General features: G+C 46.2%; 1 protein-coding gene across 4 annotated transcripts; it reads left to right on the top strand.

Moving 5' to 3' along the window:
• Window positions 1-208: 208 nt before the first annotated feature.
• LOC115206111 (MHC class II regulatory factor RFX1) lies at window positions 209-27,514 on the top strand. Of its 4 annotated transcripts, none has more exons than XM_029772724.1 (19): window positions 209-395; window positions 6,365-6,627; window positions 6,829-6,957; window positions 7,944-8,056; window positions 8,784-8,888; window positions 13,257-13,354; window positions 13,654-14,083; window positions 15,286-15,461; window positions 15,729-15,848; window positions 16,355-16,488; window positions 16,868-16,986; window positions 18,032-18,141; window positions 18,261-18,412; window positions 21,472-21,569; window positions 21,686-21,835; window positions 22,807-23,015; window positions 23,264-23,417; window positions 23,556-23,601; window positions 23,824-27,514. In XM_029772724.1, the coding sequence occupies exons 2-19, from the start codon at window positions 6,387-6,389 to the stop codon at window positions 23,976-23,978; spliced, it is 2,739 nt and encodes a 912-aa protein (XP_029628584.1). In that variant the 5' UTR covers window positions 209-395; window positions 6,365-6,386; the 3' UTR covers window positions 23,979-27,514. The 4 variants fall into 4 exon arrangements, with proteins under 4 accessions (XP_029628584.1, XP_029628569.1, XP_029628577.1 ...); XM_029772709.1 differs by having other exon boundaries at window positions 210-395; window positions 15,280-15,461; XM_029772717.1 differs by lacking the exon at window positions 209-395 and adding an exon at window positions 430-1,277 and having other exon boundaries at window positions 15,280-15,461.
• Window positions 27,515-27,928: the final 414 nt, after the last annotated feature.

Below are 27,928 nucleotides of genomic sequence, written 5' to 3'. Positions count from 1 at the left end.
CGATCAAACTGAAATACAGTGTTACTACCAAATCACAAGTTGATTGACATTAGAATAATCACATTTCTATCCCGGATATGGGATCCGCCTCAGTTGTTTAATTTCATGTTCAAGCTGGACACGGGTTTCTCACAAATGTGATGAAGTGCTTTGTATCGGCAAATTATGTGGTACTACCACTTTAAAAGATGTTGGGAGTTGTCTGCCAATCAGCGCGAATGAGGGGGAGGGAAGAAAGCGGGTGGGTAGCAACAGTTGCCCCGGTGAGGACGAAGCGCCATAGCCACGGTAGCCCTGGCGACAAGAACCCAGCAACGAGAATCAACAACAACAGCCTGAATCCTTGAAAAAAATTAAAACAAAAATACCGGTGGGAAATTCACTTGGAATCAGAGGTGAAACTCTAAACATATTAGATAGCTTACGTGTGCGTCTAACATTTCAAATGAAACATTATGTTGGATGCTGCTGTTTTTTTTGCCTGTTTCAGTAGCCATTTATAGGAAACTGGTTGCCAACGTCTCTAGCTAGCTAACTGGCTTATCAATAGTGTCTCTTGAAACGCGGTGTCTGAGTACATTATGCCTGACATGACGCTTTAATACCCAGGCCGTTGTTATGGCGATGTCAAATGCACGATATGGGTACAAAATGGCGGGTGTTGTAGATATGCGTGACAAGCTAATGACCATTCGCTAGCTCAGCTGTTGACATGCAGCTTGCTGACCAGCTCGAAGCTAATGTTAGCTAGCAGGCTACGTGGAATACCACAGTAGTGTGTGTCAAATAATGTACTAACTTTACCTAGCTTATCAGCTTTAACGCAAAATGTCCTTCTGCCTGGCTGAGACAGAGGTTGACTAGTTAACCAACGTTAGCTAGCTAGTAGCTGCTAGCCAATCTCACTGCGAGCTGATAGTAGTAGCCTGGATTTAAAAAAAAAAAAGCTAACTAAAGATGCATTGTAATTTGGTAAATAAAGAGAAATAGCCGGCCAGAGGTTTTAGTTCTCAAGCCCGTACGAAGGCAGGAAAGGTGGCTGGCACTGGGAAGTGAAGTCAAGCAAGCAATGTAAAGAGGGGCGTGTCAGTGAGGGGCGCGACTGACTATATTATGCAGATGCCAGTTACAGTGGCACGAGGGACCAGTACAAAAAAAAGTATTAAAATGAATGCACTCACTACTGTAAGTCGCTCTGGATATGACAAAAATGTAAATGTAAAAAGCCTTCTGACCTGTAGCAGCAGCAATCACAGAGATGACTGCTCGCATTACAGGTAACGGACACCAAATGCATGCCTTTCTTTCCCTTCAAGCCTTCTACTTCCCCACACCTCTTCTCTAGCTGTACCACTCTGGAGGGGAAATCTCAGTCATAAGTGAATTGACTCATTATTATGCCCAGACAGAATATGTGTAAAGAAACAGAAGTTCCCCATGTGTATAGCAATTTCAATTATGGAATTAATTAGAAGCAGTGCTAGAATACATTCATTACGGTGGTATAATTGTTTAAAATGTATGTAAACTGTGTTTCAACTTCTCTGTCTGTATTCTGTCTCTAAATGTTTTCTATCACTAGCAGCACCATATCACCAAGTACAATACAGAGTATGTGCAAATGCACATGGTGAATAAAGGTGATTCTGATTCTGAGACAGCAGTAAAAAGCCAGGTGTTGATAAGAAACCTCTCCTGCTGGGTTCCATCTGGCCTCACTGACTCAATCATTATCACGTTAAGGAACAGTCTGGATGATGATGATGATGATGATGATGACAGGGCTCCATTAAAGATAAAGCAACGATTTAACAATTGCTACAAAAAAAATAAAAAGTATTTCATCCCCTTCTGATTTTGTAAATTTGCCCACTGACAAAGAAATGATCAGTCTATAATTTTAATGGTAGGTTTATTTGAACAGTGAGAGACAGAATAACAACCAAAAAATCCAGAAAAACACATGTCAAAAATGTTATAAATTGATGAGCATTTTAATGAGGGAAATAAGTGTTTGACCCCTCTGCAAAACATGACTTAGTACTTGGTGGCAAAACCCTTGTTGGCAATCAGAGAGGTCAGACGTTTCTTGTAGTTGGCCACCAGGTTTGCACACATTTCAGGAGGGATTTTGTCCCACTCTTTGCAGATCTTCTCCAAGTCATTAATGTTTTGAGGCTGACGTTTGGCAACTCAAACCTTCAGCTCCCTACACAGATTTTCTATGGGATTAAGGTCTGGAGACTGGCTTGGCCACTCCAGGACCTTAATGTGCTTCTTCTTGAGCCACTCCTTTCTTTGCCTTGGCCGTGTGTTTTGGGTCATTGTCATGCTGGCATACCCATCCACGACCCATTTTCAATGCCCTGGCTGAGGGAAGGAGGTTCACACCCAAGAGTTGACATGGCCCCGTCCATCGTCCCTTTGATGCGGTGAAGTTGTCCTGTCCCTTTAGCAGAAAAACATCCCCAAAGCATAATGTTTCCACCTCCATGTTTGATGGTGGGGATGGTGTTCTTGGGGTCATAGGCAGCATTCCTCCTCCTCCAAACTCGGCGAGTTGAGTTGATGCCAAAGAGCTCCATTTTGGTCTCATCTGACCACAACACTTTCACCCAGTTTTACATTTACATTTAAGTCATTTAGCAGACGCTCTTATCCAGAGCGACTTACAAATTGGTGCATTCACCTTATGATATCCAGTGGAACAACCACTTTACAATAGTGCATCTAAATCTTTTTTGGGGGGGGGGGGGTTAGAAGGATTACTTTATCCTATCCCAGGTATTCCTTAAAGAGGTGGGGTTTCAGGTGTCTCCGGAAGGTGGTGATTGACTCCGCTGTCCTGGCGTCGTGAGGGAGCTTGTTCCACCATTGGGGTGCCAGAGCAGCGAACAGTTTTGACTGGGCTGAGCGGGAACTGTGCTTCCTCAGAGGTCGGGAGGCGAGCAGGCCAGAGGTGGATGAACGCAGTGCCCTTGTTTGGGTGTAGGGCCTGATCAGAGCCTGAAGGTACGGAGGTGCCGTTCCCCTCACAGCTCCGTAGGCAAGCACCATGGACTTGTAGCGGATGCGAGCTTCAACTGGAAGCCAGTGGAGAGAGCGGAGGAGCGGGGTGACGTGAGAGAACTTGGGAAGGTTGAACACCAGACGGGCTGCGGCATTCTGGATGAGTTGTAGGGGTTTAATGGCACAGGCAGGGAGCCCAGCCAACAGCGAGTTGCAGTAATCCAGACGGGAGATGACAAGTGCCTGGACTAGGACCTGCGCCGCTTCCTGTGTGAGGCAGGGTCGTACTCTGCGAATGTTGTAGAGCATGAACCTACAGGATTGGGTCACCGCCTTGATGTTAGTGGAGAACGACAGGGTGTTGTCCAGGGTCACGCCAAGGTTCTTAGCACTCTGGGAGGAGGACACAAGGGAGTTGTCAACCGTGATGGTGAGATCATGGAACGGGCAGTCCTTCCCCGGGAGGAAGAGCAGCTCCGTCTTGCCGAGGTTCAGCTTGAGGTGGTGAGCCGTCATCCACACTGATATGTCTGCCAGACATGCAGAGATGCGATTCGCCACCTGGTTATCAGAAGGGGGAAAGGAGAAGATTAATTGTGTGTCGTCTGCGTAGCAATGATAGGAGAGACCATGTGAGGATATGACCGAGCCAAGTGACTTGGTGTATAGTGAGAATAGGAGAGGGCCTAGAACAGAGCCCTGGGGGACACCAGTGGTGAGAGCACGTGGTGCGGAGACAGATTCTCTCCACGCCACCTGGTAGGAGCGACCTGTCAGGTAGGACGCAATCCAAGCGTGAGCCGCGCCGGAGATGCCCAGCTCGGAGAGGGTGGAGAGGAGGATCTGATGGTTCACAGTATCAAAGGCACCAGTTGTCCTCTGAATCATTCAGATGTTCATTGGCAAACTTCAGACGGGCATGTATATGTGCTTTCTTGAGCAGGGGGACCTTGCGGGCGCTGCAGGATTTCAGTCCTTCACGGCGTAGTGTTTTACCAATTGTTTTCTTGGTGACTATGGTCCCAGCTGCTTTGAGATCATTGACAAGATCCTCCTGTGTAGTTCTGGGCTGATTCCTGACCGTTCTCATGATCATTGCAACTCCACGAGTTGAGATCTTGCATGGAGCCCCAGGCCGAGGGAGATTGACAGTTCTTTTGTGTTTCTTCCATTTGCGAATAATCGCACCAACTGTTGTCACCTTCTCACCAAGCTGCTTGGCGATGGTCTTGTAGCCCATTCCAGCCTTGTGTAGGTCTACAATCTTGTCCCTGACATCCTTGGAGAGCTCTTTGGTTTTGGCCATGGTGGAGAGTTTGGAATCTGATTGATTGATTGCTTCTGTGGACAGGTGTCTTTTATACAGGTAACAAACTGAGATTAGGAGCATTCCCTTTAAGAGTGTGCTCCTAATCTCAGCTCGTTACCTGTATAAAAGACACCTGGGAGCCAGAAATCTTTCTGATTGAGAGGGGGTCAAATACTTATTTCCCTCATTAAATTGCAAATCCATTTATAACATTTTTGACATGCGTTTTTCTGGATTTTGTTGTTGTTATTCTGTCTCTCACTGTTCAAATAAACCTACCATTAAATGTATAGACTGATCATTTCTTTGTCAGTGGGCAAATGTACACAATCAGCAGGGGTTCAAATATTTGTTTCCCTCACTGTATCTATAGCTACACTGAACAAAAATATAAATATAACATGTAAAGTGTTGGTCCCATATTTCATGAGCTGAAATAAAAGATCCCATAAATGTTCCATACACACAAAAAGTGTATTTCTCTCAAATGTTGTTCACAAATTTGTTTACATCCCTGTTAGTGAGCATTTCCTCTTTGCCAAGATAATCCATCCATCTGACAGGTGTGGCATATGAAAAAGCTGATTAAACAGTATGGTCATTACATAGGTGCACCTTGTGCTGGGGACAGTGAAAGGCCACTCTAAAATGTGCAGTTGTATCACACAACACAATGCCACTGCTGTCTCATGTTTTGAGGGAGCGTGCAATTGGCATGCTGACTGCAGGAATGTCCACCAGAGCTGTTGCCAGAGAATTGAATGTTCACTTTTCTACCATAAGCCACCCTAATGTCGTTTTAGAGAATTTGTCAGTACTTCCAACCGGCCTCACAACCACAGACCATGTGTAAGCACGCCAGCTCAGGATCTCCACATCTGGCTTCTTCACCTGCGGGATCGTCTGAGACCAGGTACCCAGACAGCTGATGAAACTGTGGGTTTGCACAACTGAAGAGTTTCTGCACGAACTGTCAGAAACAGTCTTGGGAAGCTCATCTCCGTGCTCGTCATCCTCACCAGGGTCTTGACCTGACTGCAGTTCGGCTTCGTAACCGACATGGGAAAATTCTCACCTTCGATGGTCACTGGCACACTGTAGAAGTGTTCTCTTCACGGATGAAACCTGGTTTCAACTGTACCGGGCAGATGGCAGACAGCTTGTAAGGCATCATGTGGGCGAGCGGTTTGCTGATGTCAACGTTGTGAACGGAGTGCCCCATAGTGGGGGTGTGGTTATGGTATGGGCAGGCATAAGCTACGGACAACGAACACAATTGCATTGTATCAATGCCAATTTGAATGCACAGATATATTGTGAAGTGATCCTGAGGTCCATTGTCGTGCCATTCATCCGCCGCCATCACCTCATGTTTCTGCATGATAATGCACAGCTCCATGTCACAAGGATCTGTACACAATTCCTGGAAGCTGAAAATGTCCCAGTGCTTCCATGACCTGCATACTCACCAGACATTTCACCCATTGAGCATGTTTGGGATTCTCTGGATTGATGTGTACGACAGCGTGTTCCAGTTCCCGCCAATACCCAGCAACTTCGCACAGCCATTGAAGAGGAGTAGGACAACATTCCATAGACAACCATCAACAGCCTGATCAACTCTATGCGAAGGAGATGCATCGCGATGCATGAAGCAAATGGTGGTCACACCAGATACTGATTGGTTTTCTGATCCACGCCCCTACCTTTTTAAAAAAGATATCTGTGACCAACGGATGCATATCTGTATTCCCAGTCATGTGAAATCCATAGATTTAGGGCCTGATGAATTTATTTCAATTGACTGATTTCCTTATATGAACTGTAACTCAGTAAAATCTTTGAAATGGCTTTTATATTTTTGTTCATTGTAGATTAGCCTGGTCCCCGATCTGTTTGTGCTCTTGCCAACAACATTGCTGTCATTGTCAAGCCAAACACAATAATTCCGTCAGGAATTGGCAAGAGAGCAGAATAAGACTGGCACCCAGGCTTCAGCTAGATCTCTCAGCGAACAAGATTTTATTTTATTTTTCACATATTCAGTGTCTGAGTCCCAGTTCTCGTGATGGCCACGACAGGCTACGTTGGGGAGTTGCAGCCCGTGACGACCCAGCCCCAAGGGGCAGCGAGTGGGAGTGTGACGGTGGCAGGACAGTCCTCAGCCTCCGCTGCCCCACACACCGTGGTAGCTCCAACGCAGCAGTTCTTGGCCGAGCTTCAGACCACGGTGGGGGCTCCTGCAGCCGCAGCAGGACAAACCACACCCCCTGCACAAGCCACTCCCACTGCGGCACAGAAGACAGCAGGTATTGTTTCTGCCAGTATAATTTTTCATTTGTTTGTAATACATTTATTAAATGCAATGTATAAATAAATATTTCTATAGTTTCATTGACACATTTATGTACTTTTACGTCATTTTGAGTCATGTCTTATAGGTATGCATCAATTCAGATGCTTATGACAATGTGTATCATGCAATACATAAACCCTAGTGTCTGTATCAGTTGTTCAGGTGGCGCCCACACAGGCTCCTCCCCCCCAAACCCAGTATGTGACGGCTGAGATCCAGGGTTCCTCATCACAGGCCAACAACGCCCAGAACACCCCCCAGTACATCGTAGTCACCGTCACAGGTGAGCCGGGCTCAGCATCACATCACATGCTACTGACTGTAGACTTGATTTATCTGAAGTCATGACCGACACTAGACTGCTCCCAGATCTGTTTGACAACTCCTATGGTCATTGTCACGCAGACCATAAGAGTTAGCAAGAAAGCACAAACACATCTGGGACCAGGCTACGTTATTGCGGCATTTCATTCAGAAACCTGACAATTTGTATTTATTTAATTTTATTGAACCTTTATTTAACTAGGCAAGTCAGTGAAGAACAAATTATTATTTACAATGATGGCCTACCAAAAGGCAAAAGGCCTTCTGCGGAATTGGGGGCTGGGATTAAAAATAAAAATAGAACACAAAACATGGTGCAAACATTATTTTAGCTTAGAATAGGTACAATATGCTTTATAGAAAATATCATTTATAAAACTAAAGATAAATTAGAATCAGATTACATTGGTGTCACGTTCTTAGATGGGCCTGAGAGAGAGGAAGTAACAAGTCTCACAGCTTCCTGTTCAAGCTCTGTTCTTGATCTTAAGAGAGCTGTTCTGATTCACAGTTTCTACCAAATGAGTCTAAAAACCTGCAATGAGTGGAATGTCTCTGACTGCTGTGAACTCTGTCCCTGTGCTCTTGCTTATCATGAAGAGGTTGTGTACTGTAATATGTGGGTGTAGTGGCTCAGAAAGAAGTCACAGTTTCATATTAGCAGGTCTCGCTCTATCTCTCTCTCTCTGTTTTTCTCTCTCCCTTTCTCCCTCCCTCCACACCCCTCTCTCTCTCTCCCTTTCTCTCTCTCTTTCCCTTTCTCTCTCTCTCCCTTTCTCTCTCTATCCCCCCTCTCGCTCTCTCCCTTTCTCTCTTTCTCTCTCTCCCTTTCTCTCTCTCTCTCTCTGTTTTTCTCTCTCCCTTTCTCCCTTTCTCCCTCCACACCCCTCTCTCTCTCCCTTTCTCTCTCTCTCTCTCCCTTTCTCTCTCATTCTCTCTCCACAGAGGGCTCTCTTCATTCAAGTGACTCTGTGTCTGACTCCAGCCCCCCTCCAGCTGTGGTACAGCAGACTGGGGTTCCCACACAGGTGGTGCAGCAGGTGCAAGCAGCACAGCAGGTAGAGGTCCCTTCCCCTCTCTCATTCACACCTGGGTCATGTTCATTAGGCACCAAACAGAAGAAAACGGATTAAAACAGAGAGGTGACTATCTGGACTTTTTTCTGTTTCATGCCCTAATGAACATGATCTTGGTAGACACATGATATTGCAACAATTGCAACTCACTTGAAACCACACAGAAAAAATGGTTTATTATTCACAACTCATCATAAGACTTGGTGAAGCCAAAATTGTGCTGACATAAAGTATTTATGGTGTCTAGCATTGGTACACTATTATGTGGAAAATGAGAAGTGATAGTCTCAGCAGTTATGGGTTTTACGGCAACAACCTCTGGACAAACCAAGAATTGAGGAAAAAGTTTATCGAAACTAGCATTTGCTGTTCCCCGAGAGAACTTGGCCGGAAATAGCTCAAAAATACTTACTAGTCTCTCAAGCCTATGGTGTCTAATTGCTCTCAGATGGCAAAACAGTAACTCAGATGTTTTATTGTCACACACTGGATAGGTGCAGTGAAATGTGTTGTTTTACAGGGTCAGCCATAGTAGTACGGTGTGAAACATGTGTTGGACAGGGAAGAATGGGAAGCATGAGGAAAAATGTTCAGTTCACATCAAACCCAGTTTGAGTTGATGTAACAGGGCTATTATCTTACCTACCAGACGCTATTGTCTTAGCTACACACTGTGTGAATCTATCTGTGTTGTGTTTCCTGTCCTTAGAGGTCAGTGGTGCAAGCAACGTCCCAGATCACAGCGAAGACTGAACAGGGTATCACCACCCAGCTGAGTGTCACCAACCTGCAGCCTGTCCACCTCACTCAGGAGGTAAGACACACACACACACACACACACACACACACACACACACACACACACACACACACACACACACACACACTCTCAAAAATGCATAACACACACATTTTCTTTTTTTTCACCTTTATTTAACCAGGTAGGCAAGTTGAGAACAAGTTCTCATTTACAATTGCGACCTGGCCAAGATAAAGCAAAGCAGTTCGACACATACAACAACACATGGAGTAAAACAAACATACAGTCAATAATACAGCAGATAAATAAGTCTATATACAATGTGAGCAAATGAGGTGAGATAAGGGAGGTAAAGGCAAAAAAAGGCCATGGTGGCAAAGTAAATACAATATAGCAAGTAAAACACTGGAATGGTAGATTTGTAGTGGAAGAAAGTGCAAAGTAGAAATAGAAATAATGGAGTGGAAAGGAGCAAAATAAATAAATAAATACAGTAGGGGAAGAGGTAGTTGTTTGGACTAAATTATAGATGGGCTATGTACAGGTGCAGTAATCTGTGAGCTGCTCTGACAGCTGGTGCTTAAAGCTAGTGAGGGAGATAAGTGTTTCCAGTTTCAGAGATTTTTGTAGTTCGTTCCAGTCATTGGCAGCAGAGAACTGGAAGGAGAGATTGCCAAAGGAGGAATTGGCTTTGGGGGTGACCAGAGAGATATACCTGCTGGAGCGCGTGCTACAGGTGGGTGCTGCTATGGTGACCAGTGAGCGGAGATAAGGGGGGACTTTACCTAGCAGGGTCTTGTAGATGACCTGGAGTCAGTGGGTTTGGCGACGAGTATGAAGCGAGGGCCAGCCAACGAGAGAGTACAGGTCGCAGTGGTGGGTAGTATATGGGGCTTTGGTGACAAAACGGATGGCACTGTGATAGACTGCATCCAGTTTATTGAGTAGGGTATTGGAGGCTATTTTGTAAATGACATTGCCGAAGTCGAGGATCGGTAGGATGGTCAGTTTTCTGAGGGTATGTTTGGCAGCATGAGTGAAGGATGCTTTGTTGCGAAATAGGAAGCCAATTCTAGATTTAACTTTGGATTGGAAATGTTTGATGTGAGTCTGGAAGGAGAGTTTACCATCTAACCAGACACCTAGGTATTTGTAGTTGTCCACATATTCTAAGTCAGAACTGTCCAGAGTAGTGATGCTGGACAGGCGGGCAGGTGCAGGCAGCGATCGGTTGAAGAGCATGCATTTAGTTTTACTTGTATTTAAGAGCAGTTGGAGGCCACGGAAGGAGAGTTGTATGGCATTGAAGCTCGTCTGGAGGGTTGTTAACACAGTGTCCAAAGAAGGGCCAGAAGTATACAGAATGGTGTCGTCTGCGTAGAGGTGGATCAGAGACTCACCAGCAGCAAGAACGACATCATTGATGTATACAGAGAAAAGAGTTGGCCCAAGAATTGAACCCTGTGGCACCCCCATAGAGACTATCAGAGGCCCGGACAACAGGCCCTCCAATTTGACACATTGAACTCTATCAGAGAAGTAGTTGGTGAACCAGGCGAGGCAATCATTTCAGAAACCAAGGCTATTGAGTCTGCCGATGAGGATGTGGTGATTGACAGAGTCGAATGCCTTGGCCAGGTCAATGAATACGGCAGCACAGTATTGTTTCTTATCGATGGCGGTTACGATATCGTTTAGGACCTTGAGCATGGCTGAGGTGCACTCATGACCAGCTCTGAAACCAGATTGCATTGCGGAGAAGGTGCTGTGGGATTCGAAATGGTCGGTAATCTGTTTGTTGACTTGGCTTTCCAAGACCTTAGAAAGGCAGGGTAGGATAGATATAGGTCTGTAGCAGTTTGGGTCAAGAGTGTCCCCTTTTTGAAGAGGGGGATGACAGCAGCTGCTTTCCAATCTTTTGGAATCACAGACGACACGAAAGAGAGGTTGAACAGGCTAGTAATAGGGGTTGCAACAATTTCGGCAGATAGTTTTAGATAGAAAGGGTCCAGATTGTCTAGCCTGGCTGATTTGTAGGGGTCCAGATTTTGCAGCTCTTTCAGAACATCAGCTGACTGGATTTGGGAGAAGGAGAAATGGGGAAGGCTTGGGCGAGTTGCTGTGGGGGGTGCAGTGCTGTTGACTGTGGTAGGGGTAGCCAGGTGGAAAGCATGGCCAGCCGTAGAAAAATGCTTATTGAAATTCTCAATTATAGTGGATTTATCAGAGGTGACAGAGTTTCCTATCCTCAGTGCAGTGGGCAGCTGGGAGGAGGTGTTCTTATTCTCCATGGACTTTACAATGTCCCAGAACTTTTTTGAGTTTGTGTTGCAGGAAGCAAATTTCTGCTTGAAAAAGCTAGCCTTGGCTTTTCTAACTGCCTGTGTATATTGGTTTCTAACTTCCCTGAAAAGTTGCATATCACGGGGGCTGTTCGATGCTAATGCAGAACGTCACAGGATGTTTTTGTGTTGGTTAAGGGAAGTCAGGTCTGGAGAGAACCAAGGGCTATATCTGTTCCTGGTTCTAAATTTCTTGAATGGGGCGTGCTTATTTAAGATGGTGAGGAAGGCATTTAAAAAAATACCCAGGCATCCTCTCCTGACGGGGTGAGGTCAATATCCTTCCAGGATACCCGGGCCAGGCCGATTAGAAAGGCTTGCTCAAGGAAATGTTTCAGGGAGCGTTTGACAGTGATGAGTGGAGGTTGTTTGACCGCTGACCCATTACGGATGCAGGCAATGAGGCAGTGATCGCTGAGATCTTGGTTGAAAACAGCAGAGGTGTATTTAGAGGGCAAGTTGGTTAGGATGATATCTATGAGGGTGCCCGTGTTTACGGATTTGGGGTGGTACCTGGTAGGTTCATTGATAATTTGTGTGAGATTGAGGGCATCAAGCTTAGATTGTAGGATGGCTGGGGTGTTAAGCATGTCCCAGTTTAGGTCACCTAGCAGCACGAGCTCTGAAGATAGATGGGGGGCAATCAGTTCACATATGGTGTCCAGAGCACAGCTGGGGGCATGCACAAGACATAAACAGAACACCACACATAACACAGAAATAAACACACACACATAACCATCCTTTGAGCTAAAGATAGTATATATAATTCAACAACCACACGCTGTATTGCATTGTATTATGTATTCATTTGGTCCTGCTGAGCCATCACAACATTTCCCTCCTGGTTGGTTCCAGAGTTCGCATAGCAAACAGAGAGAGAGGGATGAGACAGACGTAGGAAGAGACCGAGAGGTAGAGGAGGAGTGGACAACAGCAGAGCAGAGCAGGACAGACGCACAGTACTTTGCATGGGTGCCGTCAGACAGACACCCAGACATGCAGACAGACGGACACAGCCTCCAGGAGTACCCCTCCTACTTCCCCCTCTCCCTCCCCCTGGCCTTCCCTCCCTTTGCCTTGTCCCTGTCGGTGCTCTCGCTGGGCTGGGAGGGGATGGAGATGGGAGGCTACCCCACGGTCACCACAGCCCAAGGACAGCCACTCCTGTTTGACGCAGCCTCTGCCCTCAGAGTAGGTCTATTAGGTAGAATTTCTGGCTTAGTCTCCCACTACTAAGTGCAGTTTTAACTTAAAGATGCACTATGCAGAAATTGCTCCGCCATTTCCGGGCTCCCGAGTGGAGCAGCGGTCTAAGGCACTGCATCTCAGTGGAAGAAACATCACTACAGTCCCTGGTTCGAATCCAGGCTGTATCACATCCGGCTGTGATTGGGAGTCCCATAGGGCGCTGCACAATTGGCCCAGCATCGTCCGGGTTTGGCCGGGGTAGGCCGTCATTGTAAATAAGAATTTGTTCTTAAGTGACTTGCCTAGTTAAATAAAAGTTAAATAAAAAATTGTTTGCCTGATTAAGTGTGATATAAGTGTGGAGAATCATTGCACCATCTAAACCGCTGTGAAATATTTTTTTCGTAACCAGAAATATGGTATTTTCAGCTGTTTGAAGCTGGTGTACAAAACCTAGTAAAAGACGCAAAAATGAAACTTATGAACAGGAAGCAGAGAAGTACATAGAACAGATCTACCACTTCTAAGACTTGTTTTAGTGAGAATGACAGATCCATAACACAGTTATATGTGAATGGAATCGGGTCACCCCAAAATGACTTATTGCTGCTTTAAATGGAAGTTAGGTATCCTATAGAGGCTATCAGTGGGTAACAAAGTGGAGTGGGATTAAGGCAGAGACAACACAGTAGGTAGGAAAGAGCAATGTGAAGGGTAAGGGGAGCAGCATGAAAGTCAAGGTCATTTTCCCATTGAGCCTGTGATTGATGTGGTATGCCTCATGATTGACTACGGTTGAAATATTTGGACACACTTCAAAGGAAATTGGAGGAGGGGGAGTAGATTAGTGTTTTGACCGTGTGTGTGTGTGTGTGTGTGTGTGTGTCAGGTGCAGCAGCAGCTCCAGCAGGTGCCAGTGCAGCATGTGTACACCAATCAGGTGCAGTATGTTGAAGGGGGAGACAACAACTACACCACCAGCACAATGTAAGCTTTCCTCTCCACTACTCTCTCTAACACTACCTGTCTATGGTGATATAATGCTATGCCACTATGCTTATATAGTTTGTTAACTGTTGCTAACTAGCTAGCTTGATCACCTCAACTTCTAAAACTAGACAGTGGAGTTGGCCAGACAGCACAGACAGATCTGGGACCTGTTTTTGTGATGCAGTGGTTTATCTTTCAAGACAACAGTTAAACTGCTGAATTTGAATCTAACTGTCTCTCTCTCCTCCCCTGCTCCCTTCATCCCTCCCTGTTCCCCCCCTCCTCCCTCTCTCCAGTCGTTCAGGCAGCTTCACCTACACAGACACCCCTCTGTACACCCAGACCACCGCCGCCCCTTACTACGAAGCCCCTCCCACCTCTGGCTCACAGGTCCCCACCACCGGCACACCCCTGACCGTCTCCGTGACAACGGGCTCCACCGGTGGTGTGTCTATGTATGTGGCTGGCACAGGCCAGATCGTGGCCAATCCGGCGGCCTCCGCTGGGGGTGGGGCGACGGTGGTGGCGACAGGGGGAACAGCCAATGGGACTGGGGAAGGGGCGGGGGCTAATGGAAGCGGGGGCAGCTATGTGATCCAGGGGGGGTACATGCTGAGCGGCAACAGTCAGGGGAGCTACTCCTCCCACAACGCCCGCTCCTCTCCTGCCACCGTCAGTACAACAGAGGGTGAGGAGGGTAGTGGCGTACCGTCGGCAGACAAAAAGGTATGAGGCAGAGACGCCAACCTCAATACTATTCTCTCACACACACCTATCAGTGTTCTACTAGTCTCAGTACTAGACTGTAGGAGGAACATGGCTGTTCTACTAGTCTCAGTACTAGACTGTAGGAGGAACATGGCTGTTCTACTAGTCTCAGTACTAGACTGTAGGAGGAACATGGCTGTTCTACTAGTCTCAGTACTAGACTGTAGGAGGAACATGGCTGTTCTACTAGTCTCAGTACTAGACTGTAGGAGGAACATGGCTGTTCTACTAGTCTCAGTACTAGACTGTTGGAGGAACATGGCTGTTCTACTAGTCTCAGTACTAGACTGTAGGAGGAACATGGCTGTTCTACTAGTCTCAGTACTAGACTGTAGGAGGAACATGGCTGTTCTACTAGTCTCAGTACTAGACTGTAGGAGGAACATGGCTGTTCTACTAGTCTCAGTACTAGACTGTAGGAGGAACATGGCTGTTCTACTAGTCTCAGTACTAGACTGTAGGAGGAACATGGCTGTTCTACTAGTCTCAGTACTAGACTGTAGGAGGAACATGGCTGTTCTACTAGTCTCAGTACTAGACTGTAGGAGGAACATGGCTGTTCTACTAGTCTCAGTACTAGACTGTAGGAGGAACATGGCTGTTCTACTAGTCTCAGTACTAGACTGTAGGAGGGACATGGCTTCATCATGTTTTCATGTTATAGCAGTGCATCTTATAGAAGAGAAACTTTGATTGAAATAAGACAACTCTGTATTCTTATATAAATTCATCCTATTGTAAACTGCCTGTTTGGCAAGCATCCCATCACTATTTATATTTGTTTATGAGTAGTGTTAGGTTCTAGTTTTCACAGTACAAACTCAACGGACACTATGAAGCTTTAAACCAAGTTTATTCTGCCCAGAGGGTTAATACAGCTGCATTAGACAAACACATGGTTTCACCCGTGGTAGTTTACATACCTCACTTTGGGTGGAGTCTCCTCCTCACTAAACATTGCATCAGTATTGCTAGGCAGGAAGCTGAGTGATCTGGGCCTTTAACGGTTCCTCCCCTTATCAGTACTGCTACATGGGATCGTTCTCCCTGCAATACAGCCCCCCCTCATGTCTCTATTATAACTAATGATTGATAATATATAACGCTCAGAAACCAAACCTCTCAGTAGTGTGTGTTTGTTGACTCTCTGCCAGGTGCAGTGGCTGCTAGATAACTATGAGACAGCTGAAGGGGTCAGTCTGCCTCGCTCCACCCTCTACTGCCACTACCTGCTGCACTGCCAGGAGCAGAAGCTGGAGCCCGTCAACGCCGCCTCCTTTGGGAAGCTGATCAGATCCGTGTTCATGGGGCTACGCACGCGCCGCCTGGGCACCCGGTGAGACGGGTTATATCATACACACACACAGAAGCGCACACACACACATACATACACACAAATACGTACAGATGAACGCACACAGGCACACGCATGTAGACACACACGTCGGTAGACACACACACACACACACACACACACACACACACACACACACACACACACACACACACACACACACACACACACACACACACACACACACACACACAGTGATGCCCCAAAAGCATAGGCTGAATCAGAGGCTGAGTTGTGTGTGTGTTCCAGGGGGAACTCCAAGTACCACTATTACGGCCTGAGGATCAAGGCCTGCTCCTCTCTGATCAGACTGATGGAGGACCAGCAGCACCTGGCCATGAGACAGCAGCCCTTCTCTCAGAAACAGAGGTGGGCTATCAACCTCTCTCTCTCTCTATCTCTCTCTCACTCACTCTCTGTCTCTCGCTCTCTCTCTCTCATTCTTTCTCTCTTTCCTACCCTCTCATTCTTTCTCTCTCTCTCTCTCTCTCTCTCTCTGTCTCTCGCTCTCTCACTCTCTCTCTGTCTCTCGCTCTCTCTTACTCTCTGTCTCTCTTTCCTACCCTCTCATTCTTTCTCTCTCTCTCGCTCTCTCACTCTCTCTGTCTCTCGCTCTCTCTCTCTCGCTCTCTCACTCTCTCTCTCTCGCTCTCTCTCTCACTCTCTGTCTCTCTTTCCTACCCTCTCGTTCTTTCTCTCTTTCTCTGTCTCTTGCTCTCTCTCTCACTCTCTCTCTCTCTTTCTCTCATTTCATTTCTGTATTTCTGTCCTTATTCCTAGATCTTCTTGTGTCATTTTGTTGTATCTCTCTCATTGAAGCCTCCCTGCTATATAAAGGAACTTCATTATTTTCATCATAAACCCCTCCTCCCCAGGTTGAAGCCGGTGCAGAAGGTGGAGGGGATGACCAATGGCATGGCGGCAGGCTCGGGCCAACAGCAGCAACAGCAGCAGGGGGCGGGGCTCTCTGACATCAGCGCCCAAGTGCAGCAGTACCAGCAGTTCCTGGGTGAGGGGGTGGGGGGCGTCAGGTCTGTCAACACTAGGGGGAATTGGGGTAACACCTTATTGTACCGTCTTGTTGTTTACATCAAGTAACTACTTCACTTAGTGTTTATATGACCCCCAAAGAAACAGAAGAGTGATTAAAATGTACCTACTATGTAATAACATTTTACCATATTTTACCAAGTACAGTAGAGAAATACAAATATACAAATCTCAGAGTTAGAGACTGACTGATTAACGGAATGGACAATATCGAACCGGGACATTTATTAAACGCTAACAAATGAACTTCAGTAGGTTACAGACAGTGCTAAAACAGGTCAGACATTTACAGTATCTGTGTAAATACACAATTAATATTGTCTTCTGTCCCCATGCAGACGCGTCTCGGACCCTCCCAGAGTTCCCTGACCTTGACCTGCAGGGGAAGGCCCTACCGGAGGGCATAGAACTGGAGCACATCAAGAGCTTCCAGCTGCTGTATCGGGAACACTGTGAGGTGCCTGTCTGTATGTCACACTGGTTGTTTATATGTACAATATGTTACTGTGTGTCTGTCTGTCTACAGAGAGGCCTACCCCTGTCTGTCTGTCTGTACAGAGGACTACCGCTGTCTATCTGTACAGAAGCCTACACCTGTCTGTCTGTACAGAGGCCTACCCCTGTCTGTCTGTCTGTACAGAGGCCTACCCCTGTCTGTCTGTACAGAGGCCTACCCCTGTCTGTCTGTCTGTACAAAGGCCTACCCCTGTCTGTCTGTCTGTACAGAGACCTACCCCTGTCTGTCTGTACAGAGACCTACCCCTGTCTGTCTGTACAGAGCCTACCCCTGTCTGTCTGTACAGAGATCTACCCCTGTCTGTCTGTCTGCACAGAGACCTACCCCTGTCTGTCTGTACAGAGACCCAGCCCTGTCTGTCTGTACAGAAGCCTACCCCTGTCTGTCTGTACAGAGACCTACTCCTGTCTGTCTGTACAGAGACCTACTCCTGTCTGTCTGTACAGAGACCTACTCCTGTCTGTCTGTACAGAGACCTACCCCTGTCTGTCTGTACAGAGACCTACCCCTGTCTGTCTGTACAGAGACCTACCCCTGTCTGTCTGTCTGCACAGAGACCTACCCCTGTCTGTCTGTCTGCACAGAGACCTACCCCTGTCTGTCTGTCTGCACAGAGACCTACCCCTGTCTGTCTGTCTGCACAGAGACCTACCCCTGTCTGTCTGTACAGAGACCTACCCCTGTCTGTCTGTACAGAGACCTACCCCTGTCTGTCTGTACAGAGACCTACCCCTGTCTCTGTACAGAGACCTACCCCTGTCTGTCTGTCTGCACAGAGACCTACCCCTGTCTGTCTGCACAGAGACCTACCCCTGGTGTATGTCATTGTTCATTCATCAGTTCTTGTATAGTCCTGTTATGTACATGGAATCTGTACGTCTCACTGTTGTTTCTGTCGGTCCAGCTGTCCTGTGCATCCTTTGCATAAAGGGAGGAGCTAAGCTAGTTGATACTGATGGTGCTGGTGTTCTCTCTTTGTTTCCAGGCTATTCTGGACGTGACGATCAACCTGCAGTTCACCCTGGTGGAGACCCTGTGGAAGACCTTCTGGAGGTTTGAAGAGAGCCAGAGTGGAGACACTGGCACACTGGCTGTGTACGTCTTGTCCTGGGACTTCAATATGCTACTAAAGCAACTCATTTTTTTTTATATATCAAGTCGTATTTTCGAGACTCTTGTGTCATTTTCTAACGTACTCTGTATTGTTGTAACAGACATGATGAGTCTGAGAAGCGCCTGCCCAAGGACTGTCTAGTGATCCTGTGTAAGTACGACCCTGTGCTCCGCTGGAGCCGTGACTGTGACAACAGCCTGTACCAGGGTCTGGTGGAGATCCTCATCCCCGATGTGCTGCGGCCCATCCCCAGTGAGTTAGAACGCACCACACAACACATCATACTGATAAAACTACAGAGCAGTATACAGCGCCTTCAGAAAGTTAGCAAACCTCTTGACTTTTTCCACATGTTGTTGTGTTAAAGCCTGAACACAATACCCCATAATGTCAACGTGAACTTATGTATTTAGACATTTTTACAAATGAAAATTTGGAATGTCTTGAGTCAATAAGTATTCAACCCCTTTGTTATGGCAAGCCTAAATAAGTTCAGGAGTAAACATGTACAGTGAAGGAAAAAAGTATTTGATCCCCTGCTGATTTTGTACGTTTGCCCACTGACAAAGAAATGATCAGTCTATAATTTTAATGGTAGGTTTATTTGAACAGTGAGAGACAGAATAACAACAAAACGCATGTCAAAAATGTTATAAATTGATTTGCATTTTAATGAGGGAAATAAGTATTTGACCCCCTCTCAATCAGAAAGATTTCTGGCTCCCAGGTGTCTTTTATACAGGTAACGAGCTGAGATTAGGAGCACACTCTTAAAGGGAATGCTCCTAATCTCAGTTTGCTACCTGTATAAAAGACATCTGTCCACAGAAGCAATCAATCAATCAGATTCCAAACTCTCCACCATGGCCAAGACCAAAGAGCTCTCCAAGGATGTCAGGGAGAAGATTGTAGACCTACACAAGGCTGGAATGGGCTACAAGACCATCGCCAAGCAGCTTGGTGAGAAGGTGACAACATTTGGTGCGATTATTCGCAGATGGAAGAAACACAAAAGAACTGTCAATATCCCTCGGCCTGGGGCTCCATGCAAGATCTCACCTCGTGGAGTTGCAATGGTCATGAGAACGGCGAGGAATCAGCCCAGAACTACACGGGAGGATCTTGTCAATGATCTCAAGGCAGCTGGGACCATAGTCACCAAGAAAACAATTGGTAAAACACTACGCCGTGAAGGACTGAAATCCTGCAGCGCCCGCAAGGTCCCCCTGCTCAAGAAAGCACATATACATGCCCGTCTGAAGTTTGACAATGAACATCTGAATGATTCAGAGGACAACTGGGTGAAAGTGTTGTGGTCAGATGAGACCAAAATGGAGCTCTTTGGCATCAACTCAACTCGCTGTGTTTGGAGGAGGAGGAATGCTGCCTATGACCCCAAGAACACCATCTCAACCGTCAAACATGAACGTGGAAACATTATGCTTTGGGGATGTTTTTCTGCTAAGGGGACAGGACAACTTCACCGCATCAAAGGGACGATGGACGGGGCCATGTACCGTCAAATCTTGGGTGAGAACCTCCTTCCCTCAGCCAGGGCATTAAAAATGGGTCGTGGATGGGTATTCCAGCATGACAATGACCCAAAACACACGGCCAAGGCAACAAAGGAGTGGCTCAAGAAGAGGCACATCAAGGTCCTGGAGTGGCCTAGCCAGTCACCAGACCTTAATCCCATAGAAAACTGTGGAGGGAGCTGAAGGTTCGAGTTGCCAAACGTCAGCCTCGAAACCATAATGACTTGGAGAAGATCTGCAAAGAGGAGTGGGACAAAATCCCTCCTGAGATGTGTGCAAACCTGGTGGCCAACTACAAGAAACGTCTGACCTCTCTGATTGCCAACAAGGGTTTTGCCACCAAGTACTAAGTCATGTTTTGCAGAGGGATCAAATACTTATTTCCCTCATTAAAAAAAAAAATTGACGTGTTTTTCTGGATATTTTTGTTGTTATTCTGTCTCTCACTCTTCAAATAAACCTACCATTAAAATTATAGACTGATCATTTCTTTGTAAGTGGGCAAACGTACAAAATCAGCAGGGGATCAAATACTTTTTTCCCCCACTGTACTTAACAAGTCACATAATAAGTTGCATGGACTCTGTGTTCAATAATAGTGTTTAACATGATTTTTGAATGACTACCTCCTCTCTGTACCCCACACATACAATTATATGTAAGGTGCCTCAGTCGAGCAGTACATTTCAAACACAGATTCAACTATAAAGATCAGGGAGGTTTTCCAACGCCTCGCAAAGAAGGGAACCTATTGGTAGATGGGTGAATATTCTTTGAGCATGGTGAAGTTATTAATTACACTCAAGAAGCCACTCTGGATTTCACCATGAGGCCGGTGGTGACTTTAAAACAGTTACAGAGTTTAATGGCTGTGATAGGAGAAAACTGAGGATGGATCAACAACCTTGTAGTTACTCCACAATACTAACCTAATTGACAGAGTGAAAAGAAATAATCCTGTACTGAAGAAAAATATTACAAAACATGCACTAAAGTAATACTGCAAAAAAATGTGGCAAAGCAATTCACTTTTTGTTCTGAATACAAAGTGTTATGTTTGGGGCAAATCCAATACAACACAGTACTGAGTACCACTCTCCATATTTCCAAGCATAGTGGTGGCTGCATCATGTTATGGGTATGCTTGTAATCGTTAAGGACTGGGGAGTTTTTCAGGATAAAAAAGAAACCGAATGGAGCTTACAGGCAAATCTTAGAGGAAAACCTGGTTTAGTCTGCTTTCCAACAGACACTTTCAGCAGGACAATAACCCAAAACACAAGGCCAAATCTACACTGGAGTTGCTTACCAAGAAGACAGTGAATGTTCCTGAGTGGCCGAGTTACAGTTTTGACTTATTGTAAATCTGCTTGAAAATCTATGGCAAAGCCTGAAAATGGTTGTCTAGAAATGATCAACAACCAATTTGACAGAGCTTAATGAATTTTGAAATTAATAATGGACAAATGTTGCACAGTCGATGTGTGAAAAGCTCTTAGAGACTTACCTAGAAAGACTGGCAGCTGCAATCGCTGCCAAAGGGGATTCTAACATGTATTGACTCAGGGGGTTGAATACTTATCTAATCAAGATATATTACACTAATCTATCTACATAACATGACATAGGCCTGGTGGAGATTCTACATAACACAATAAAACACAGAGATCCTCAACTCTCAAAGGTGGTTTGAGTTTAAGAACATTCCATTCACCACCACATAGGAGAGCACATTCAGTTCAGCCCTGTGTCAACCCCTCTCTCTCCTGTCCACAGGTGCCTTAACTCAAGCCATCCGCAACTTTGCCAAGAGTCTGGAGAGTTGGTTGACCAACGCTATGATGAACATCCCAGAAGAGATGGTCCGCATTAAGGTGTGTGTCTGCTTGCATGCGTGTTGGGCAGCATGTGTTGGTTTCTGCGGTGTGTGTGTGTTCTTGGTGAGGTCTTGTCACGCTCTCTTTTCTCACTTCCTCCTCTCATCCTCCAGGTAACGTCAGCCAGTTCGTTTGCCCAGACGCTGCGCAGGTACACCTCTCTGAACCACTTGGCCCAGGCAGCCAGGGCCGTGCTACAGAACACAGCTCAGATAAACCAGATGCTCAGCGACCTCAACCGCGTGGACTTCGCCAACGTTCAGGTCCGTCTGACCTAAGACCTGTGGTTACAGTGTATAGTAACAGACACTGTCCAGACCATAGACATGTCATTATATTGATATGATGCAGACCAGCACTGAGGGGGATCCCTGTAGTGTTTGTTTGGTAGATGTAGTATAATGTCCTAAAGCTCTGTGTGTTGTTGTCCTACTGACGTAACACAGGTGGCCTATGTTACCTTGTCATTCAACTACTATATTTTGTAATTGTGAAGTGACAAAAATATAAGAGACAGAATACTGACGACTCTCTCTCTTTCTCTCCCCTTCCTCCCCTCTTTCTTTCTCTCTCTCTCTCCCCCTCCTCTGTCTCTTTTCCTCTCCCCCTCCCCCCTCTCTGCCCCCTGTCTCTCTCTCCCTCCACCTCACTCTCCCCCTCCTCTGTCTCTTTTCCTCTCCCCCTCCCCCCTCTCTGCCCCCTGTCTCTCTCTCCCTCCACCTCACTCTCCCCCTCATCTCTCTCTTTTCCTCTCCCCCTCCCCCCTCTCTGCCCCCTGTCTCTCTCTCCCTCCACCTCACTCTCCCCCTCATCTCTCTCTTTTCCTCTCCCCCTCCCCCCTCTCTGCCCCCTGTCTCTCTCTCCCTCCACCTCACTCTCTCCCTCATCTCTCTCTTTTCCTCTCCCCCTCCCCCCTCTTTGCCCCCTGTCTCTCTCTCCCTCCACCTCACTCTCCCCCTCATCTCTCTCTTTTCCTCTCCCCCTCCCCCCTCTCTGCCCCCTGTCTCTCTCTCCCTCCACCTCACTCTCTCCCTCATCTCTCTCTTTTCCTCTCACCCTCCCCCCTCTCTGCCCCCTGTCTCTCACTCCCTCCACCTCACTCTCCCCCTCATCTCTCTCTTTTCCTCTCCCCCTACCCCTCTCTCTTTTCCTCTCTCCCCCGTCTCTCTCTCCCTCCACCTCTCTCTCCCCCTCCTCTCTCTCTCTCCCTCTCCTTCCCTCTCTCTCCATACAGGAGCAGGCGTCGTGGGTGTGTCGCTGTGAGGACCGTGTGGTGCAGCAGTTGGAGCAGGACTTCAAGCTGACCCTGCAGCAGCAGAACTCTCTGGAGCAGTGGGCTGCCTGGCTGGACGGGGTGGTCTCCCAGGTCCTAAAGCCCTACCAGGCCAGCACCGCCTTCCCCAAGGCAGCTAAGCTCTTCCTGCTCAAGTGGTCCTTCTACAGGTGAGAATGGGATTAGTCCCATCGAGTCCCATGACTGCTAAATACGGTTTAACATTTTCGGTAATTTCATACATGTTCAACTAGAATTAAATGGGAATAGGCAGGGAGGGAGTCCTCCAACTGGGAAATTTGGGAAAGGTCCTACAATTTTACAACGCTACTGCCCAGAGATGTATTTTTCCTGGTTAGTCAGGAAATCCAGATTTGTTTGTCCATGCCAAACCGATCTGTTCCTCCTCTCCATCCAGTTCCATGGTGATTAGAGACCTGACTCTGCGTAGTGCTGCCAGCTTTGGATCCTTCCATCTGATCAGACTGCTGTATGATGAGTATATGTACTACCTGATAGAACACAGAGTAGCCCAGGCTAAAGGAGAGACACCCATCGCTGTCATGGGAGAGGTACACACACATATACACACATACACACACGCGCGCACAGTGGCCCAAGCCAAAAAAGCTAATGTGCTGTTGATATTAGTTACCATTGTTCAGTTGTTACCATTCAGTTGTTACTGACTCATTTCCTATGTCTCTCAGTTCGCCAGTCTTGGCAGGAGTTTGAACCCACTGGATCCAGACAAAGGTAACTACCGTCCATGTTGTTTGATACAAAGCACATGGCAGCCAGACATAAAGCTACTTATTGAGGATTTCCCAATCCCAGATCAATCCCTACCCTTACGCATTTGTGGAGATCTGAGAGCATAGGGGTTAGGGGTTAGGGACTCATTTGGGATTGGGCAATCTATTCCTATAACCATGGTTTCTGATATTAACCTTCATCCCACTTGTGTGTGTCTCCCAGAAGAGGAAGAGGAGGAGGAAGAGGAGAGCGATGACGAGTGTCAGGAGCTGTCTCTGCCCTCTGACGGGGCGGGGCTGGGGGAGGAGTCTCTGGAGCCGCCTACCAAGCTGGCCAGAACCGACCAGAGAGTACTCTTCACCACGGGCCAGGACTGAACACACACACACACACACACTGATACACACTAACACAGACACACACACTGATACACACATGCACAAACACACTTCCATTCACAGACTGACTTACACAAATACACACACATTTGTATACACACATACACCAAGATACCCTTATATACACTAATATGTACACTAGAGGTTGACACGGAGTGAAAATTCATTCCTGTTTCGTCTTGTCCTGTAAAAAATGTTTCCTGTAATGCCCGGATCCCGTTTCTATAACCCCGGAACTTTCCTGTCCCATTCTGATAGTAATCACTCCCGTCCCATGCAGATTTTTACACCCAGAAATAATTTCCTCCGTTATGCCACGATCACACCAATAGCGGCATTGCATTTTGGTACGCCAGATGTACATTAATTTCCACTGGAACGCTGTGTTTGCCTTGCAGCATTGCGTTGCAGAGGCAGTTGCAGTGCGTTCTGTGTGGTGCATTCGTTGGATTTATCGAACGTATGCATCAGACTGTATGTGAAGACGGCCTGACAGAAATGGTAGCAGAAGGTGAATGTTGAAACGTGGAATACATATCCAGATGATGCTGCGGACCATTTTGCGTAATGACACTATCGTGTGATCGGGGCGTAAAGTAGTGACTGGCTCCAACTGAAGCGAGGAGTGAGCTGGAAGGAAGGAAATTCTCATTATATTTAGATTTTTTTATTTATTAAGTAAACGATATTAGGCCCACACAGTTTATTTGAATGAAATGCTCCACACATTACAATCCTGTGGATTGTGGATCCTGTGCTGTCCCGAACATGACTCTAGAACTTCCCATTCCTGACAGACCTGTTCCCATGTCAACCTCTAATGTACCGTTTCTACACACATTTCAGTGTAGATACTGTACACACACACACAATGTTCATGCACTCAATGGAAATTGCTGCAGTCTCTACACATAGATGCTGACCCATCAGTGCAGACACACACAGACACACACTGACACACACAGACACAGTCCCAATAAGGTATGTATGGCACAAGGCTGCTGTAAGCACAGATACCACACATGCATGGATGGGCACACAATCACCGGTCCGGCATTGCTGGACAAAGGACGCAGGGTGAACTTACACACACACACCTGCCCGACCCATGGAGTGAAGAGAAAGTGTTTGTTGTCACTTGGATGGATCTGTGTATTGAACAAGGACCTGCCATGTTTCTCTGTATTGGTGTCACTGGCTGACAACAGGGCAGCGCAAAGTACATGCCAACCTAAACTACCCTCCAACAACTGTCTGCTGTACCAAGGTGGTCCTGAAGATGTGACGGTTAACAGTTTGTCCTCCCTTACCCAACCCTTCTGTATAGGGAGGAACGGAGGGAGGGAGAGGATGGAAGAGGAAATGGCTGCTTACGATTCTGCAGTTCTAGATTGTCCATTTAGCTGTCACTCTCATGTCAATCAAAGCCCAAGAGCCAGTCAGAAGGAGATGGGGCATGTGGGTGACAGCAGATAGACTGTAAAGAGAGTTGTGTGTGTGTGTGTTTTTGATGCCCGTGGGGTGTGTGTGTTTTTGATGCCCGTGGTGTGTGCGTGTGTGCTGGGGTCCTACTGCTGTGCTGTATTTTTAGGGTGCGAATGAACATGCGTGGATGTTTGTGATCCTGTGTGTGTCTTGTAACGTTTGTCTGGTTGTACGATTGTTGAGTCTGTGCTTCAGAAGAAGTGTTGACTGTATATTTGGTGGATATTTTAAAAGGCATTCAAAATAATTTTGGGTGAATGTTTTTATTGGGTTTTTTTTCATTTGATTTGTTCCTTTCCTGAAAAAGAGTGTCATGGTTTTGGGGGTTCCTGTCACAACCACTCACACACGCACACAAAAGATAAAACCCTGGTTTAAAGGTGTTTCCATGCCAACCCCATGGATGTGGAAAAGTAGTCCCATAATTTCTCTCACCTGCAGTGTCCATCTGCTTCTGCTGTTGAATGTGCAGTTCTGTAAAGAGGGATCAGTTCAATATATATTCCTGTTTGTGTTTTCAAGTACTTCATTGCCATCTGTTTTATTGGTTTCTGTTGAGACCTTTGTGGCCTCTTGTTGTCCACACGTCAATGCGCCAGCCTTATTTTTTATGTTTGTTTTGTCTTTCATTTCTGTGCCAAACATTTCTGATTTCAAATAATTACTTTGTTTACATATTCCAAGAAGGACTGTACTGGACTGAGTTAAAATGCGATAATATAATTATATATGTGTGTGTCACTATTTCCTTTTCATTGTCACAAAGTGAACCTTTCTTTGTCTGGTGATGTGGTGTCAATCTGTCACACACTAAGTATATTTTGTGTGTGTATATGTGTATTTACTGAGCGTCGTTATTGAGTGTGAGTGTGTATGTTTGATTTCAGTTCTCCTCAAGTGAGCTCTCCATACATACACAGGCCAAGGGTCCTGCTTCGTTTGCACAGTCACAGTCAATGACTGTCCTTTTATATGGTGAGATGTCAGTAGCCTGGTTCCAAATATGTTTGTACTATCTTGCCAACTCCTGGTTTGACAATGACCTTATAAGTTGGCGAGACAGCACAAACCGATCGGGTACCAGGCTAGAATATAACAGTTCTGCCTATTTATCACAGACAGTCTCCACTTCGAGATCCCTATAGATCTCTCTCATGTACAGTACTGTATATCTGTGTCTGATGGAATCGCAGCGCACAGGTGTAAGGTATTCTGGGGAAAACCCTTACAGTCGGTGCCGTTGTTGTATGGGTTTAGCATGGTCCCAGATCTGTTTGTGCTGTCTTATAGAAGTTGGAATGACAGCACAAACAGATCTGGGGTCAGGCTCGATGTGAAACGAGACAGGGGAATCAGTCACCTTATCTTCCTCTACATCTCTCATTCTGTCTCACTCGTTTCCTTTCTGCTAATGTTTTTCTGCTGTTGATTTTTTGTTGAAGCCATTTTCATAGAACATTGTCCACCACTATCAGTTCGGTTGTTGAACATGTATTATATAAACATTTCATTGCATTTAAGTATCACAAGAATGTTTTCAAAGGCAGCAATGCATATCTTGAGCACTCAGTGTGGACCTCTAAACCAGCATGTTTAACCCTCAGCGTATGCTGCTACCACAGCTGATGATATGTCCTGCGGATCTCCCTATACAATGGCCATTCTTTTCCAGACAAAAATGTTTGTCATTTTTATAGAGTTCAGTTTCTTACTTCTAAAAACAAAAACGGTATTGTGTGGCAGTGTTTTATGAATTTGGTCCAATACACGTATGACTGTGCCTTTGGGAGGTTGTAGAATGCACTTCAAATGTTTTTAATTTTAAAGATATAAAATAAATTAAGATTTTTTTAAGTTGTCACACCCTTGCCTTTGTTTTCTCCTCTGAAATGTACAGACTCGTTTCCGTTGGAGCAGGATGTGGGGACTCTACATTGTGATGTACAAAGACTGTACTTTCCATCACAGTGGCTGTGGTGTATTCATTAGTGCAAACTGTTTCAGAAAATAAATGTTTCTATTGGACAAATTGATGTAGGTCCCTCCCCATTTCGTCCTGTTTGCTTCTGTTTGGTTCCTAATAAATAGACCCCTCGTCTGTCACATAGCCTTTGTGGCAAGCACTGCTCAGAATCAAATCGTATTTTTCACATGCACCGAATACAACACTTGTAGACCTTACAGTGAAATGCTTACTCACAGAAGAGCTCAGGTTCAGCTTCCTGTCCCCTTTCTGTGTGACAGGAATTGAGAAACTAATACACACACTTAACATTTTAGTAATTTAGCAGACGCTCTTATCCAGAGCGACTTACAGTAGTGAATGCATACATTTCATACATTTTCTTTTCCAAACTGGTCCCCCGTGGGAAACGAACCCACAACCCTGGCGTTGCAAACACCATGCTCTACCAACTGAGCCACACGGGACCACACCACACACA

This window comes from Salmo trutta, chromosome 1 (assembly GCF_901001165.1).
Source record: "Salmo trutta chromosome 1, fSalTru1.1, whole genome shotgun sequence".
In the NCBI taxonomy this organism is placed as follows: domain Eukaryota; kingdom Metazoa; phylum Chordata; class Actinopteri; order Salmoniformes; family Salmonidae; genus Salmo; species Salmo trutta.
Note: the sequence above shows the minus strand (reverse complement) of the source record. Positions and strands in the feature narration are given on the sequence as shown.

What these genes read in the sequence shown, in the direction of transcription:
- LOC115206111 (XM_029772709.1), top strand. Translation starts at nt 6,387, where the DNA reads ATGGCCACGACAGGCTACGTTGGGGAGTTGCAGCCCGTGACGACCCAG. An exon ending in TACCGTCGGCAGACAAAAAG is followed by an intron (nt 14,084 to 15,279) that starts GTATGAGGCAGA and finishes ACTCTCTGCCAG; the next exon opens with GTGCAGTGGCTGCTAGATAA. An exon ending in TGTATCGGGAACACTGTGAG is followed by an intron (nt 16,987 to 18,031) that starts GTGCCTGTCTGT and finishes CTTTGTTTCCAG; the next exon opens with GCTATTCTGGACGTGACGAT.